The sequence below is a fragment of the Myiozetetes cayanensis genome, unplaced genomic scaffold, assembly GCF_022539395.1.
Source record: "Myiozetetes cayanensis isolate MyiCay16 unplaced genomic scaffold, myiCay2020 scf3, whole genome shotgun sequence".
In the NCBI taxonomy this organism is placed as follows: Eukaryota; Metazoa; Chordata; class Aves; order Passeriformes; family Tyrannidae; genus Myiozetetes; species Myiozetetes cayanensis.
The window spans coordinates 53720408-53734850 of NW_026087521.1; the positions used below are offsets into that span (position 1 = coordinate 53720408).

Genomic DNA, 14443 nt, shown 5'->3' on the forward strand with positions numbered 1-14443 from the left:
CCCACGGGCCGAAACTGCTCTGCCCCGGGGTAACAGCTACGTGAAAAAACATTTGCGGGGTTTTTCTTCTGTTGTGTTTGTTTGTTTGATTTTGTTTTTGTTTTCCCGCAAACCAGCCCACAAGCCCTATCTGGTGTGCGGGAGGAGGCGGCCAGGTACAAACCCGACCCCCTGCGCTCCCTTTCACACCGCGGGAAGCGGTGCCGCACTTCTCCAGGCCCCTGCCAGATGGCCCGGGCACGGAGCTTGGCTGGGGGCCGGGCCAGGCCTCGGCAGGGCTCAGGGAGGCAGGGCTCAGGGAGGCAGGGCTCAGGGAGGCAGGGCTCAGGGAGGAGGTTTGAGCCTCGGCGGCTCCTGTTGGCCGCTGCCGCCGCGGCTGAGGCGGCGGGGCCGCGTCAGTTCCTGCCGCCCGGCGGTGCCGCCTGGGGATCCGCAGCCATGAGCCGCAGCTACAACGATGAGCTGCAGTACCTGGACAAGATCGACAAGAACTGCTGGCGGATCAAGAAGGGCTTCGTGCCCAACATGCGTGTGCGTGGGAGGGGGCTGGGTGCCCGGGGCAGGGGCAGGGGCAGGGGAGCGGGGCAGGGGCGGCCCGGCGGCTGACGGCTCTCCCCGCAGGTGGAGGGTGTTTTCTACGTGAACGACCCGCTGGAGAAGCTGATGTTCGAGGAGCTGCGCAATGCCTGCCGCGGAGGAGGTGGGTCCGGCACGGCGCCCTGAACCCGGGAGGGTGTCACGGAGTCGACAGAATCAATTAGGTTGGAAAAAACCTCCGGGATCATCCAGCCCAGCCTGTGACCGAACGCCACGATGCCCACTAGGCCATGGCACTGCAGCCCAGGCCTGTGCTGTGTGGGGCTGAGGTGCAGGGCTGGGTCCAGGTCTGACAGCTGGGCTGGTGGTGACACTGCTGTTGTTAGGGCAGACTGTGCTCCATCGGTACAAACACAGCATGAGTTGGACTTTAGTGTAATAAGTACTTCATTTAATGAAACTACAGATTGTGCGTGTCGCTGGTTACTCTACACCAGATCAGAAGCCTTGGTGGTGGCTGACCTCTAAATTGCCAGTGTTTTGATCAACCTGTTTAGAAAGCACTTCACTGTGATTATCATGGTAAGTTACCAGATTGTTTCACTTTTTTTTTTTTTCTCTTTTTCAGGTGCAGGTGGCTTCTTGCCTGCTATGAAACAGATTGGGAATGTGGCTGCATTACCCGGTATTGTTCACGTGAGTAACTGCTCTGAAAATTTGGTTTTTTTCTCTTCTTATTTGCCCAAAATTACTGCTTTCCAAGTGGGAACTTTGTTGTGAGAAGATATATGGACCAAAAGGGAAGCATCCACTTACTTCATGACTTGTTTTCTGACATGAAGCTTTTTTAGCATATTGCTTTATGCTGTTTCTTTTTGCTTGAGCCACCTTTCCCTCAGTGTCCATATGGACTGGTTTTGAATTGCCTCTGCTGACCTGGAATGCATGGAGGAGTGAGAAGAGAGCAGGAGGTGGTACTGTTTGTATTATTGTTGCCGACCTAATGTGGGTAGAGAGTCCTCCCATGCACTCAACACTCCTTTCCCCATGCCTTTTTGGAAGCAAAGTGTCAGATCTGATAATGCAGGAGGAAAATACTAACCTGTGACTCTTTTAAAGAAGTGTTAAGTATGATGTAGAAATTGTCTCTTTCACATTCAATATTGCATATATTAATAAGTAACAAATAACGGATTGGTTTTAATTGTCTTCCTTGGTGACTTGGCAGAAATTTTGAATTTATGGCTGCAGTAAAGGGCAGACCATCATGCTGTTAAAATGCCTTAGTGGTTAGCCAAAAAGGGAGTAAAGTAGACTAGTAACAACCTGTTAAAATGAGAACTCTGGCTGGTAGTTTGTAGGAGAGATGCTACAATCATGTGTCTATTCAAATCTTCACATTTTTTTTCCAAGCCAAGAGATTTATTGGTGATGGCAAGGGGAGGCAGAAGAAGCACAAAATCCCACTGAAAAGTACTGTTCTTTTTAATGTATGGTAGCAGTTTAACACACATTGAAAAGTTACAATTTCTGACATTTTTCTGGGTGTCTGGGGCTCTTTTTGTTCGCTTAAATAGACTGCAGAGTGCTGTTTATGGTGTCTCAATCTAAATTTAAAATGCCACAGCTCCTATCGTGTCCTATCCCATCAGGATCTCAATCAGAAGGTGACTTTTTCCTCCCTACAGGGTGCAGTCTTTGTTCAGGGTTGATGACACAGATAAGGAGAGAAAATACCAACTGTTTTATTTATTTCATAGCATTGAACTCTTCCCTTGTTGTGTTTTCAGTATTTAAATGTTGCAGATGTCTCTGGATGAAACGTGGTAAAAATTAACTCATTTTCACTCTTCTGTCTCTGCTTTATGCTGCTCATAAGCTATTGCCTGCCTGAGTTTTGAATGCAAGGACTCTTGAGTACAAGAAAAGGCCAGATTAGAATTCAGTTTGAGATCACAGTTTCTACTTTTAGGTGCTTAAGCTCTTCCCAAGATTTTTTGAGATCTGGCCAATAGAGTCAAGAGGGCTTCTCAGCTTACTAGCCAAGGGCTGTTTGTTTCAGAGTGAGATCTGCTCTCTGCTTTCTTCGAGGGTCAGCCCTGTAAGTGCAGGAGTTCAGACACTCACCTGAGTTGCTGTGTTCACTCCGTCTAATCTGAAGATCCATTCTCTTCTTGGTATATTGCTTTCAAATGTGACAACTCCTGCCCGAAGGCAAAGCGTAGCCAAGGTAACTCTGCAGCACTGTGTTTCATAACACTTCAAAATTGCCTTCATTCCCTTTCAGAGATCAATAGGCCTTCCAGATGTCCATTCTGGCTATGGGTTTGCCATTGGCAACATGGCTGCCTTTGATATGAGTGATCCAGAAGCAGTGGTTTCACCAGGTAAGGATGGCTGGCTTAACCTGCTCTGAGAAATACTGGGGATGGCATGAAAATACTTTTTCAAAATGGCAGGACTTTGCACTACTTCATATGCAGAACTAAAGCTAAAATATAAGAATTATAGGGGCTTAAGAGGCGCTTAATTCTTGCACTCAGAATCTTTATTCTTTATGGAGCAGGTGGTTACACTGAGAACATCTGAACAGTACAGGGAGAATTGCCCTTGCATTTGAGGCTTGGACTCATGTGATATCCCTTTCTACTTTCTCTGGGCAGCGTATTTTATAGTTGTGTCTACTTTTTGTCTACTTGTTGGAGTAACTGTGTAAACAGAGGGCTGTGCAGATACTTGTACAGCTCTGTCTTGAAATCTGTTAAAATGAAGCCTAATGCAGTTCTGCCTTTTTTTTTCCCAGTATTGTTTCAGAAAGAAGGTGTGAGATCACATTATTCAGTACATGCTCCCTGTCATCGCTTTTTCTACACTTGTAGGTGGTGTAGGATTTGACATCAACTGTGGTGTCCGCTTGCTGCGTACAAATTTGGATGAAAGTGATGTGCAGCCTGTGAAAGAGCAGCTTGCCCAGGCTATGTTTGACCACATTCCTGTTGGTGTCGGCTCCAAAGGTGTCATCCCCATGAATGCCAAGTAAGAGAATGACTTTGTGCACACATCACTAGAGGGGACATCTCTGTCTGTTTATTTTGAGTTTATTCATCAGTGGGAGACTTTTAAGAAAGATCAGTTCTAAAACTCTATCCATTTTTATTGCGTATGGCTTTACCAGGACTGACATAATCATCAATGCACAAAGTCAGCTCGCTCTTCCCCCATTTAAACCCCTGAAATAACTAAAAGTTCTTGAAAGGTTCTCGTTTCTTCTGACAGAAAACTTCCCATGAGCATAAAGGCATTTTTTTGAAAGGGATGAGAGAGAAAATAAGATATTCCTCACACAACAAAGAGGAAAAATTAGTGACTTATCAAAAGTTAGTATATTTGTAGAGCTTGATTTTCATGAAGTACTGAAAAGCTGAACTTGATGTTAGGAGACCTGGGGGCTGATCATAACATCATAGCATAATTTAGGTTGGATGGGATCTCTTGAGGTTGTCTCGTCCGACTCCTCGCATGAAGGAGGGCTAACTCTGAAGGTGGGTCTGACAACAAAGTTACGTCAGGTTGCTCAGGGCTGTATCCAGTGGAGTTTTGAATATATCCACCATCTTAAGTAGGTGTTTGGTAATTGCAGGGATTTGGAAGAGGCACTAGAGATGGGAGTGGACTGGTCTCTCCGGGAAGGCTATGCCTGGGCAGAGGACAAGGAGCACTGCGAGGAATATGGAAGAATGCTGCAGGCTGATCCCAACAAAGTCTCCTCAAGAGCAAAGAAGAGGGGTCTGCCTCAGGTAATGTTATGTTTCAGGAGGGCTGTGAATGCTCCCAGGGTTCAAATGTAAAGGTTAGAGAGTAGTTCTCTGATTCTGTGTCTTTTCTTGAAACTCTGTCTAGCATTTCTGGGCAGGGGGAAAGGTGAGATGGTGAGGCCAGTTCTGAATAATTCTGACAGAACTGTAACAGAGGGAAATAATGCTGGGCATGTCCAAGGTCCCCTGGGCCATGAGTTTTACGTCTGTTAACATGTGGTAATGACATTTATGTTGGGTGGCATTTCCACGTCCAGACGTAGTTTTGTTTTGAAGAGGCAGGCAAGTTAATGTGCAACTTCTGTCCTTGTTTGTTCAGCAAATTAATAGCAGGTCAAGAAAAGATATAATAAATGGAACTAGGTCATAACTGAATTACAGTGAAAGAGTTGTATTTCATTTTTATGGATAATACCTCATTGCTCTGTGTGGAACAATTTGAGATGTCTCTAGTAATGATACATTTGTAAAGTCCTCTTGTGTATAACTTCTGAGTTCTATTGATTGGAGTGCTGCTAGATTATAACATTTTAACCTCAAAGTAATGTTATGTCCTCAGTTTTCAAATTTGCATTGGAAATAAGTGGTCATCTGTTACAGAGTTCAAAAAATTTGGGCTTGGAAATGGAATAGCTTGCTTTAATCTACTGAAAGGTTCCAAGTACTTAATTAACAGGATTTATCATGTTGCATCTTCTTTGTGGAGTTATAACCAATTATAAGACTATATATGTCTACCTTGCCTATACAAACCGGAGATGCATTCTCCATACTCTATATTCTGTACTCTTCCCATTTTTCAACTAGACCTAAATAAGATGGCAGCACAGTCTGTGGATCCTGGTCCTTTTTCTTAATCACAGTCTTGTTCCAACAGCAAAGGTAGTTATAAACCTAAACAAGGAGGACAGTGATTATGCTACTGTGTTCTACTTCCTTTCAGTTTATATGGGGATATTTTTTCCCTTGAAAAAGCTTTTCTAAACCCAAAACCTTGCTGTAGCAATTTGCCCTTTTGCCCCTGTTCCCCTGCCTTTCCCCTGTGCTCCCAGAGGCTGCTTTGCCTGCACTGCCTGATCGGTGTGTTGTGCTTGGCAGCTGGGGACCCTGGGAGCTGGAAATCATTACGCCGAGATCCAGGTTGTGGATGACATCTACAACGAATATGCTGCCAAGAAGATGGGCATTGACCACAAAGGGCAGGTGTGCGTGATGATCCACAGTGGAAGCAGAGGTCTGGGCCACCAGGTTGCCACAGGTATGATCTGACTGGTGCAGGCACCTGGAGTGAGGCAAACTCTTCATGGTCTTGTCATCGACAGCAAACTCCAACACCAAAGAGCACTCCTTACAGTGCAATTGCTGAGTATGTTCTGAACTGCCTGGACAGGTGTTGTCCATTTGCAAACAACTGATAACATTCTGCTACAGGTTTGCTTTTGCATTTGAGAAGAAGCTGTAGGTTTCACCATCGGACAGATCAGTTTTAGAATGTACATTATAGATACCCGTGTGAATCTCACAGATCGAAGCAAAATTAAGAAGTCACTTAGATTTACTGTGTTTATTTCCCAGATGCACTCGTGGCTATGGAAAAAGCAATGAAACGGGACAAAATCATAGTGAATGATCGCCAGCTGGCGTGTGCCAGGATTGCCTCTGCTGAGGGACAGGATTACCTGAAGGGAATGGCAGCTGCTGGGAACTATGCGTGGGTTAACCGCTCTTCTATGACCTTTCTAACAAGACAGGTACGAGCAAAGTTGTCTCTGATGCAAATATTTTGGTACACAGCTGCGTTGTCCCAGACATACAGAACACAGAGTAGCTGCAGTATTTAACTTGATTTTCATTGTTATGCTTCTTAAACTGTTTTTTTCTGGAGAGACTTGCACAAAGCTGCAGTCATGGCAATCCATCTAAAACCTCTCAACGTCACCAGATTGTACTCGCAGAAGCCACTTAAGCAATATTTTTGAAAATGCCTCGAGATAAGAGAAGAGATACAAGAAAATTGTTTTTACTCTGCTAAAGCCAACTTTTCAGAGTTGCAAGAATTTGTCTAGTTGATTTCTGACTGAATTTCAGCATTAAGCTGGCAGTGAGCAGAGGAACAACCTAGACAGTCCAATTCTGTCTCGCTCAGCACTGTTGTTCAATTCCTCTGTGGCTGAATTATGATCTTGTATTTCATATCCTGATTTGCTCTCTTTTTAGGCCTTTGCCAAAGTCTTCAACACAACCCCAGATGACCTTGATATGCATGTTATCTATGATGTGTCTCACAATATTGCCAAAGTGGAGCAACATGTAGTGGACGGAAAGGAGCGGACTCTGCTGGTGCACAGAAAGGGATCAACCAGGGCCTTCCCTCCTCACCATCCTCTTATTGCTGTTGATTATCAAGTAAGTTTGGCTTTTGGAGAAGGAAATTGGAAGAGAATTCTGGATTAATCAGACAATTAATAGATGTCTAAATGTGTGAGCTCCTTTTTTAAGGTAACAGCGCTGGAACCGAGTGGGATGGCAGTGTTCTGCTTGTCTGTGTGTCAGGCCTTTGGGACACTGAGCTCCCACTTCTGCTGCACACCCACAATGGTTGGAAGATCATAGAAGGAAAGAAATCCTTCATGCCTAGGGCAGGATTCAGTGGTTTGCCTTTGTCTGTCTGTTGGACACAAGTATTTTGATCTGCTGGTCTGTGTCTTTCAGTGCAGGGATGTCATGAGGGAATGTTAACCTGACCTCCTTTTCTGGAGATGTGGTTCCTCTCAGACTTCTGTTACAGTGAGATTTTTTTTCAGCCTTTTCTCATGAATGAATACTTTGCCCCCACAGCTGACTGGACAGCCTGTGCTGATCGGCGGGACGATGGGCACCTGTAGCTATGTCCTTACTGGCACAGAGCAAGGCATGACTGAAACCTTTGGAACTACTTGTCATGGAGCTGTAAGTCAAGACGTTGTATCAGAAAGGGGTTGGAATGGGACTATCATCCTCAGAACAGAGTTATTTGAGGGTCATCCAGTGTGTGATTCATACACTGGTCATACAACTAGAGAGTAGCCTTGACACGGTAATCCCTGACCAGGAGGACTACAAATTAGAAGTTCTTTTTGTCCCTTACTGAGTAGTTTTGACTACTTCTGGAGAAAATCTAGGGGATACTGCTTTTTACAAGGCAGATGTTTGGATGAAGATGTGGAGAATGAGCTCCTTTTGCCAAATTCTGATATCTCTGAGCTAACAAGAGGGGTTAACTGTGTTGAGGCTGTCCATAAAAAACTCCTCAGTCACTAGAAGAAGGTATTTCCTCCCCTGTTACTCGTAGTGTGAGACAATGATTGAGGAAGAGAAGTATCTTCCAGTAAAACTCAGACATCTGAACACTGTCTGGTTTGGGTAAAAAGACACTTGCAGACTAGTATGTTATCCACATGGAACTTTCCTAGCCATCATACCAGAGGTATGACTTTGCAGGAGCCCATCACATAAAGTCTAAATTAATTTCCTCTGTTGTAGCTTACTGTGGTTTGTGCTCTCAGCCTTACTTATAATGTAGTAATGTTTTTCTTTAATAAGAAAGAGGTTTTTTTTCCAAACTGCCACAAACACTGTGACTAACAAAACTGCTTTCTAGGGTCGTGCACTATCTCGAGCCAAATCTCGGCGTAACTTGGACTTCCAGGATGTATTGGACAAGCTGGCTGACATGGGCATTGCCATCCGTGTTGCTTCTCCCAAACTGGTCATGGAAGAAGTGAGTTTAATACTTAATTATCTGAGAGGGAAAAGAAGGGTCATGCTCTTCGGCTGAATGACACTCCCTGACCTGATTTTTTGCAGTGCTAAGTGATTGTTAGTACTCTAAATGTACAGCTTTTACAATTTCTGTTAGAGCTGTCAAGTTTTTTGGAAGATAATGGGAGGTCTTCCCTGTCCTAAACTCATGCTAAAAAGGGAGATGCCTGACTGACAGATTTGGGGAGGAGAGGTGTATGTTTTTTTCCTCTTCTGCCTGGTGATAGGGATAATTGCTGTCAACTCTGAGGTATTTGTATGAGCATCTATAAAAGTAGTTATGGATTCTCTTCTTGAATGATGTTCTTCTTGCTTTAAATTTACCTTACACTGCAGCTTTCATGTAGATGATTAGCAGTTTGAGAGATCCACCTCTTTTAAGGTGAATTCCTGTATTTGCTCAAGAAGAAGAGAACTATGAAGGGCTAGAAAACTATGAATATTTTGACTTCCAGTTCCTCTGCATTAACATGATAGAATGTCTTTTCTGTTCACAACCTCACTTATAGAAAGGTGTTAATCATCTGGAGTTATTCTGTTATGAGTGTTGGTGTTACATGAACTTGTTGATTATGTTAAAGTCTCTGTTTAAGAGCAGCTTCCTTGACAGAATATAGGAGAGGGAAGCTTTAGAGTTCAATCCTGAAAGCTGTCACTAAGGGACGCTAAAGATTATCTTCAGACTGTATGTAAGGAAGAAGTTAGAGTTACTTCCTGCTAGATAATGAGGGATGGCATTCTCACATGCTGGGGGACTGGATTATCTGAAAAGCTGAACCAAAATAGCTGCTATTTTATCTGACTCTATATGTTTGCCTACTTCTACATCCTCTATTCTTGTGATTATTTTTGTGAAGAGGGGATTTAAAAAACCTACGTCTTGTCTTCCTGTGACTTTGGGTTCTTTATAGTTTTGTCCTTTTTTTTTTTTCTCCCCTCTTTCCCCTCCAGGCACCGGAGTCTTACAAGAACGTGACTGACGTGGTTAACACCTGCCATGAAGCTGGCATCAGCAAGAAGGCCATTAAACTGAGACCTATTGCTGTTATAAAAGGCTAGGAACTGACAGGGCAGCAGAAACGCACCAGTATCTCCAGGCCTTACACAAAACTGACTAGAACCATCATCTTCCCACACCTCTTGGACTCTGTAGGATGTTCAAATACCACATTACTGTTCTGGAAACACAACAGTTGAGGATACACCCATTTTTAACCACTCCTAGGTATAACTAATGCCTCCCTTCCTCCTTGTTATATGGCATTCTTTTCTTGTGGGGAAAGGGCAAAGAAATTAGTAAGTCCTGGTTTTATATGCAGTCCTTCCCCTATTTGCCTGATGATTGCTGAGGCAGGACTTCAGACTTGCCTGAGTTGTCACTGATTGCTGTGCTGCAAGACCAGTGAAGATGGTGTATGAACCAGACCTGCCATCTCCACACCTGAGTGCCTGGTGCTCTTTCTGCATATGGAAGTACTCTGATAGACAGGGTTATAGCGCTTCTGGGCAGGGAGAGTTGCCCTGTTCGCAGATACCTTTATGCATAGTCTATATTGTTGCATGTTTTGTGGCCATTGGACAAGGAATCTGGAGCTGGGAATGGTATCCCACTCTGGTTCAGAGGGACTAGCTAGGCTTGAGGCACAGTCTTACCCCAGCCTCTCCCATTTAACACAGCACCTGGTATACTTGGCTCAGGACAAGTAGGTATTCCAGTCTTTTGGAAAAGCTAGTAGGCCTGAGTATGTTGCCTGGAGAGGTTTTGTTTGCCCAGTCAAAGTTGGAACTTAACAACTTAGCAATGTGCTAATCCAACATTTTGCGAAGCTCTAGGCATTTAAAAGTTGGGTTGGGTAATGCTGCTCACTGTGTCCTGCAGCTCTGATCTAAGGGAGCCCAATTGTAGGGTCAGGCCCAATGCAATGTGACTTACGATGTTTCTTTTACATTCATTAGACAAGACTGGAGGGGAAGCTGACCACCCCCACTGGATCATGTTGGGGATTACAAATAAAATGGGAAGATGGACATGGCAGCGTATCTGTGTCATGTTTATTCTCTGGCTAAAATGTCTGTTGTCTGCTTCCAAGCACGTATGCAAGCTTGAAACCCATTGCATTTTGGGACTTCAGATGATGGATTTTGAAAGGAGTGTGCAGATGGCAGAACTTCTTGCAGGGTACAAGGAAGGGCAGTGCAGTGCTGTTTTCTCAGCTTGGCTGTGACAGGAGTGTGACAGCTGCAACTTGTCTTTCTCGGGCCTGCTGAGCCACCTCCCTGGACAGGGGATGGCGCTGCCTGTAAACCTCTGTGTCGGCACAAGAGGGCGGCTGGAGGGAAATAAAACCCCAAAGCAAGAGTGGAGCCCAGCCAAGGACTCGTGTAAAGGGAGCAGATTGTGATTGATGGGCTTGAGTGCCTTTTGATGAAACATCCCTTTAAGTTTAGGATCTTAGGAAGCGTAATGGCATTTCACTGTCATAATCACTTTGTTCTTGCTGGTTTCTGTGTTTGTGTAGGTTCAGAAGCAGCACGTGCACTTCTAGTCACTGCTGTAAGTTCTTGTAGGTCTGGCCTTACAGACAGTTTTGTGTTTTCCTGATTTCTCCAGATGGCCCTTTCAGAGGTCTGAGACATACTTGCTGTATTTAAAACAAAAATTCCACTTAGAAATGTGAAATAGCCTCCAGTGACTGAAAGACAAATTGTTGGTCTCAAATCTTCTGCAGAAGTGTATGTCCTGTGCAGAAGCTTGTCTATAAATATTTCGGCCTCTCTGATATTGAATGTAAGGGAAAGATTTTACATTTAAAAATAAGAAGCATTTCACACACACAGTTCTCCTTTCAACTTCTACCTACCCTTGCCATTAAGAGACAAAGTTTTTTACAAGCAGAAATCGTAAGTACCACGGAGGTGCTGTCATATGGATGTATGCCCTAAGTCCTCTGGTCATCAGTGTTTATGCATTAGCATTCAAGACTGCAAGAAGTGCTGTCAGTTTGGGTTTCCTGCAGCAAAACTACCTCTAGTTTTGGTTATTATACATTGCGCTGTATGAAGTAGAGTGCTGGTTTTCTAATCACCTAAAAAAGTAAGGAAAAATCCCAGTTCCTTGTTTGAGCTTGGATTTTTTTCCTAATTCAAGTTTGTCTTTTTTCTTCAAATAGGGCATATTCTGCATTTTAAAAAATAAATTATAAAAATTGTTAGCAGCACACCGTATTAAAATTCATGTGCTGAAATTCCTGTGCAGGTGGATCTGCAGGAGCATTCTGGGAACCAAAGAACCAATGTAGTTACTGAAGCATCTCTACTGTTGCGGAAGGTTGCTGAGAACTCAGAAACATCTGTTAATGGATGATGCACTTTCCTCCCCAAAAGACTGAAAGAGCTTTGGTGAATGATCATTAGGGTCTTTTTTTTTTCCTAAGTCTTTTTAAGTCTGCCTCCAGCCAGCAAAACAAAACAAAACTAAACAGTCTTGGGGTGCAGGCTTGCTTTTAGTGAGAACAAGTAGCTCACTGCATTCATCTTACTCTCTGCTTGACGACAAGATAGTTTAACGTACAGCTTGGAATTGCCAAAACAGAACTACTGCCTCTGGGAAGTCAAAGGTATCATCTCTGGTGGTGGTTTCTGCGGCACCCTCCTCTCTGTGCTCACAGAACTGGCTGTAGGGCCTGGTGCTGGGCAGCCACAGTGAGTGCAGGAGACTGCTTCTCTTGCCAGGAACTGACTGTTCAGGTGTCCTCAGGTGTCATTCCTATCACGGTCAGCACAGTGTTAAGCGAACTGAGAAGCACTTCAAGGTTTTGTTGCTGTTGGGCAACTCTTTCAGAAAGCTCCCTGCACTCCACGCCTGGGCTGTGTGAGACCCCCGGGAAGGCAGTTCCTCCCAGCAGAGTTGCAGATGGGGCCACCTGTGTTTCATTTGCCATAACATGGCAGAGCTGGGGTACAGCTGAGGGCCTTCTTCAGGTCTTCGACTTGGTTATGTTTTATGCACTCCAGCTGCCTAACTCCCCTGACTCAGCCTTTCCCAAAGGAAACCAGGACCCTGCTAGGTAAGTGCCTGCTGTGCTATATTTGCACATCCCACTGGTTGGGAGCCTGCTGTCCAACCTGTATCACACTTACCACTGTCATAAGTCCTTTGGGATTTCTTTTCTTTCCTCTGCTCTTATCTTTCCTCTCCCTGCTTTAAGAGCAGCTCCACACACACTGCTTCTTCCTACGCTGGTGGTCCCGGGCTGGTGTTCTGGCCCAGGAGGAACAAGTGATCTCTGACACATCTCTGGCACGGGCACCCCAACTCTCTCCTCCGCTCTCCTTTGTTCCTCTCAAACATAAACACACTTAACTGGCCTCTTCTCTTCTCCCTCCGCCCCCCAGTCTTCAAAGTGATCAGACAGAGCAATATCCCTCCTGCAGCATGTGCCAACACGCTCCCTGCTTGCAGGAGGAAGCTTCAGTGAAGCAGCAGGCCCTGCCTGTACCTGGCAGTTGCTTTGCTCTCGAGCCCTGTCCTGCCCTGGAGGCGTTTGGATCACCAGCACCTCTGTTTCTCTGCCTGGAAAGATGGCAGTGGGAGGTGTACAGGAGAAAAGCAGGAGCTCTGCAGGTTCCAGCTTGGGGAGATACTGGGTGCAGGTGCTTTATCCCCTGCATAGTGGGAGGGAGAGGAAGATGGTAACCTCCTGGCACTCACAAAACACCAATAATTATATGGTTTCTGGTGGGGTTTTTGTTTTTTATTGCAATATGTAATAGGAGGGTGGGGGTCATTCTGAGTGGGCTGGCTGTGAGGTGGGAGAGCAGAGGGTACAGAAACACCCCTGGTCTCCCCAGGCAGATGTGCAACTTGGTCTCCTCAGGCAATGATCAAGCATCCCCAGCCTGAGCTGCTGCTGCTGCCTTTCATGGTGCTGAGCACATCCCCATGTCACTGCACCCTTGTTCCCAAACCCCAGGACACTGCTTTGGGTCATGTTGTAGATATAAATTCAGAAACCAAAATAATCACTAGTCTTGACTGCAGAGATTACAACCAGGAAAGGGAAATGGAGTCATCTGCCAGCACTTAATCCAACATTTACTAGCTTAGTAAAAGACACGCAGGGGCTGGGCTGCCCTCACATGCTGAGGTGTTTGAGTCATCCTTGTGTTGGAGTCTATTCCTAAAAGGAGGTGCTAGCAGAAGGCTGGATTGCTATTCCCCCCATTCTCTCACACCACCTACTGCCAGCACCCTGCTTTTTGCTTGGGCTCAGCTTTATCCAGCAAGTGGTTGGAAGGGGGGAAAACATTTTCCTCCTTTCTCCCCTTCCTCAGTGCCTGAGGAAACTGAGGCACTGACCCCTTTTTCTTTCCCTGTGCAAGCTGTGTCTCACTTCTGGGAGAGCCCAGGCTCGTCCCCTCTGTTCTCAGCTGCCATGAGCCTGCATGGGGTGGGAAGTTGGGTACCTCAGGCTTTCTGCTCTTCCCTGTGAAATGCAAATCTGGGGAACCTGTTCCCCTGCCATGTGGCAGGAGAGAAAGAAGAAATATATGGGGAGGGGTCTACCCCCAGGCACCCGGTGGGGGGAGGGTTGCAGCTCCCACAGGGAAAGATGTGGCGGTGGGTGTGTGTAAGATAAGGGCCAAGCCCTGATGCCTTAGAGCAGCAGCCTAATTACCTGAGACAGTTAAGTGGTTGGAGATTACCAAACCTGAGCACCCTCATAGGGAAGAGCCCTCCAGGGAGAACAGCAGCCTGCTGGTGGTTGTGAACAGACACAGTGAAGGATAAGACATTAGGGTTTATGGCAAAATGTAAGGGAGAAAGGAGGGAAATGAAAAACAATTCAATACAGTGCTGGAAATAACAGAGGAGGATCTGGATCTCTGCCTATCCTGCAGTGTACAAGGGATTATGTACAGCTTGGCCTTAGCTCTTCTACATCAGCATGAGCACCCCAGCGTGCTTCTGCCCCAGCTTGTTGGTCTTTGTACCCAGGTCACAGAGAAGAACATAGACCAGACACCCAAACCTCCCTGGGCCCTGTGGGCAGCAGCATTCCCATGTGGAAAACAACCATGAGCCCTTCAGGTTACAGCAGTTGGGTCTTGGGCTACCAGTGCTGTGCTTCCTTTGTTTCTGTTCAGCCCTTACGTACCGGGAGATTACTGCCAGATCATAGTGCCAAAAAATATTAAAGTTCCATAACTCTTCGTTACCCTTTGCGCAGAAGAAAAAGGTGGGCTCCTGGCTGGAGGAATGCCTTGCCAATAAATCACCCAGTTACCTA

At 45.5% G+C, this 14443-nt stretch overlaps 1 protein-coding gene across 1 annotated transcript; it reads left to right on the forward strand.

Moving 5' to 3' along the window:
- The first annotated feature begins 394 nt into the window (after nucleotides 1–394).
- On the forward strand, nucleotides 395–10181 carry RTCB (RNA 2',3'-cyclic phosphate and 5'-OH ligase). The gene is made up of 12 exons (XM_050323711.1): nucleotides 395–531; nucleotides 622–700; nucleotides 1166–1233; nucleotides 2825–2924; nucleotides 3417–3573; nucleotides 4178–4334; nucleotides 5451–5610; nucleotides 5928–6103; nucleotides 6570–6758; nucleotides 7191–7301; nucleotides 7993–8112; nucleotides 9105–10181. The coding sequence occupies exons 1-12, from the start codon at nucleotides 439–441 to the stop codon at nucleotides 9210–9212; spliced, it is 1518 nt and encodes a 505-aa protein (XP_050179668.1). The 5' UTR covers nucleotides 395–438; the 3' UTR covers nucleotides 9213–10181.
- Nucleotides 10182–14443: the final 4262 nt, after the last annotated feature.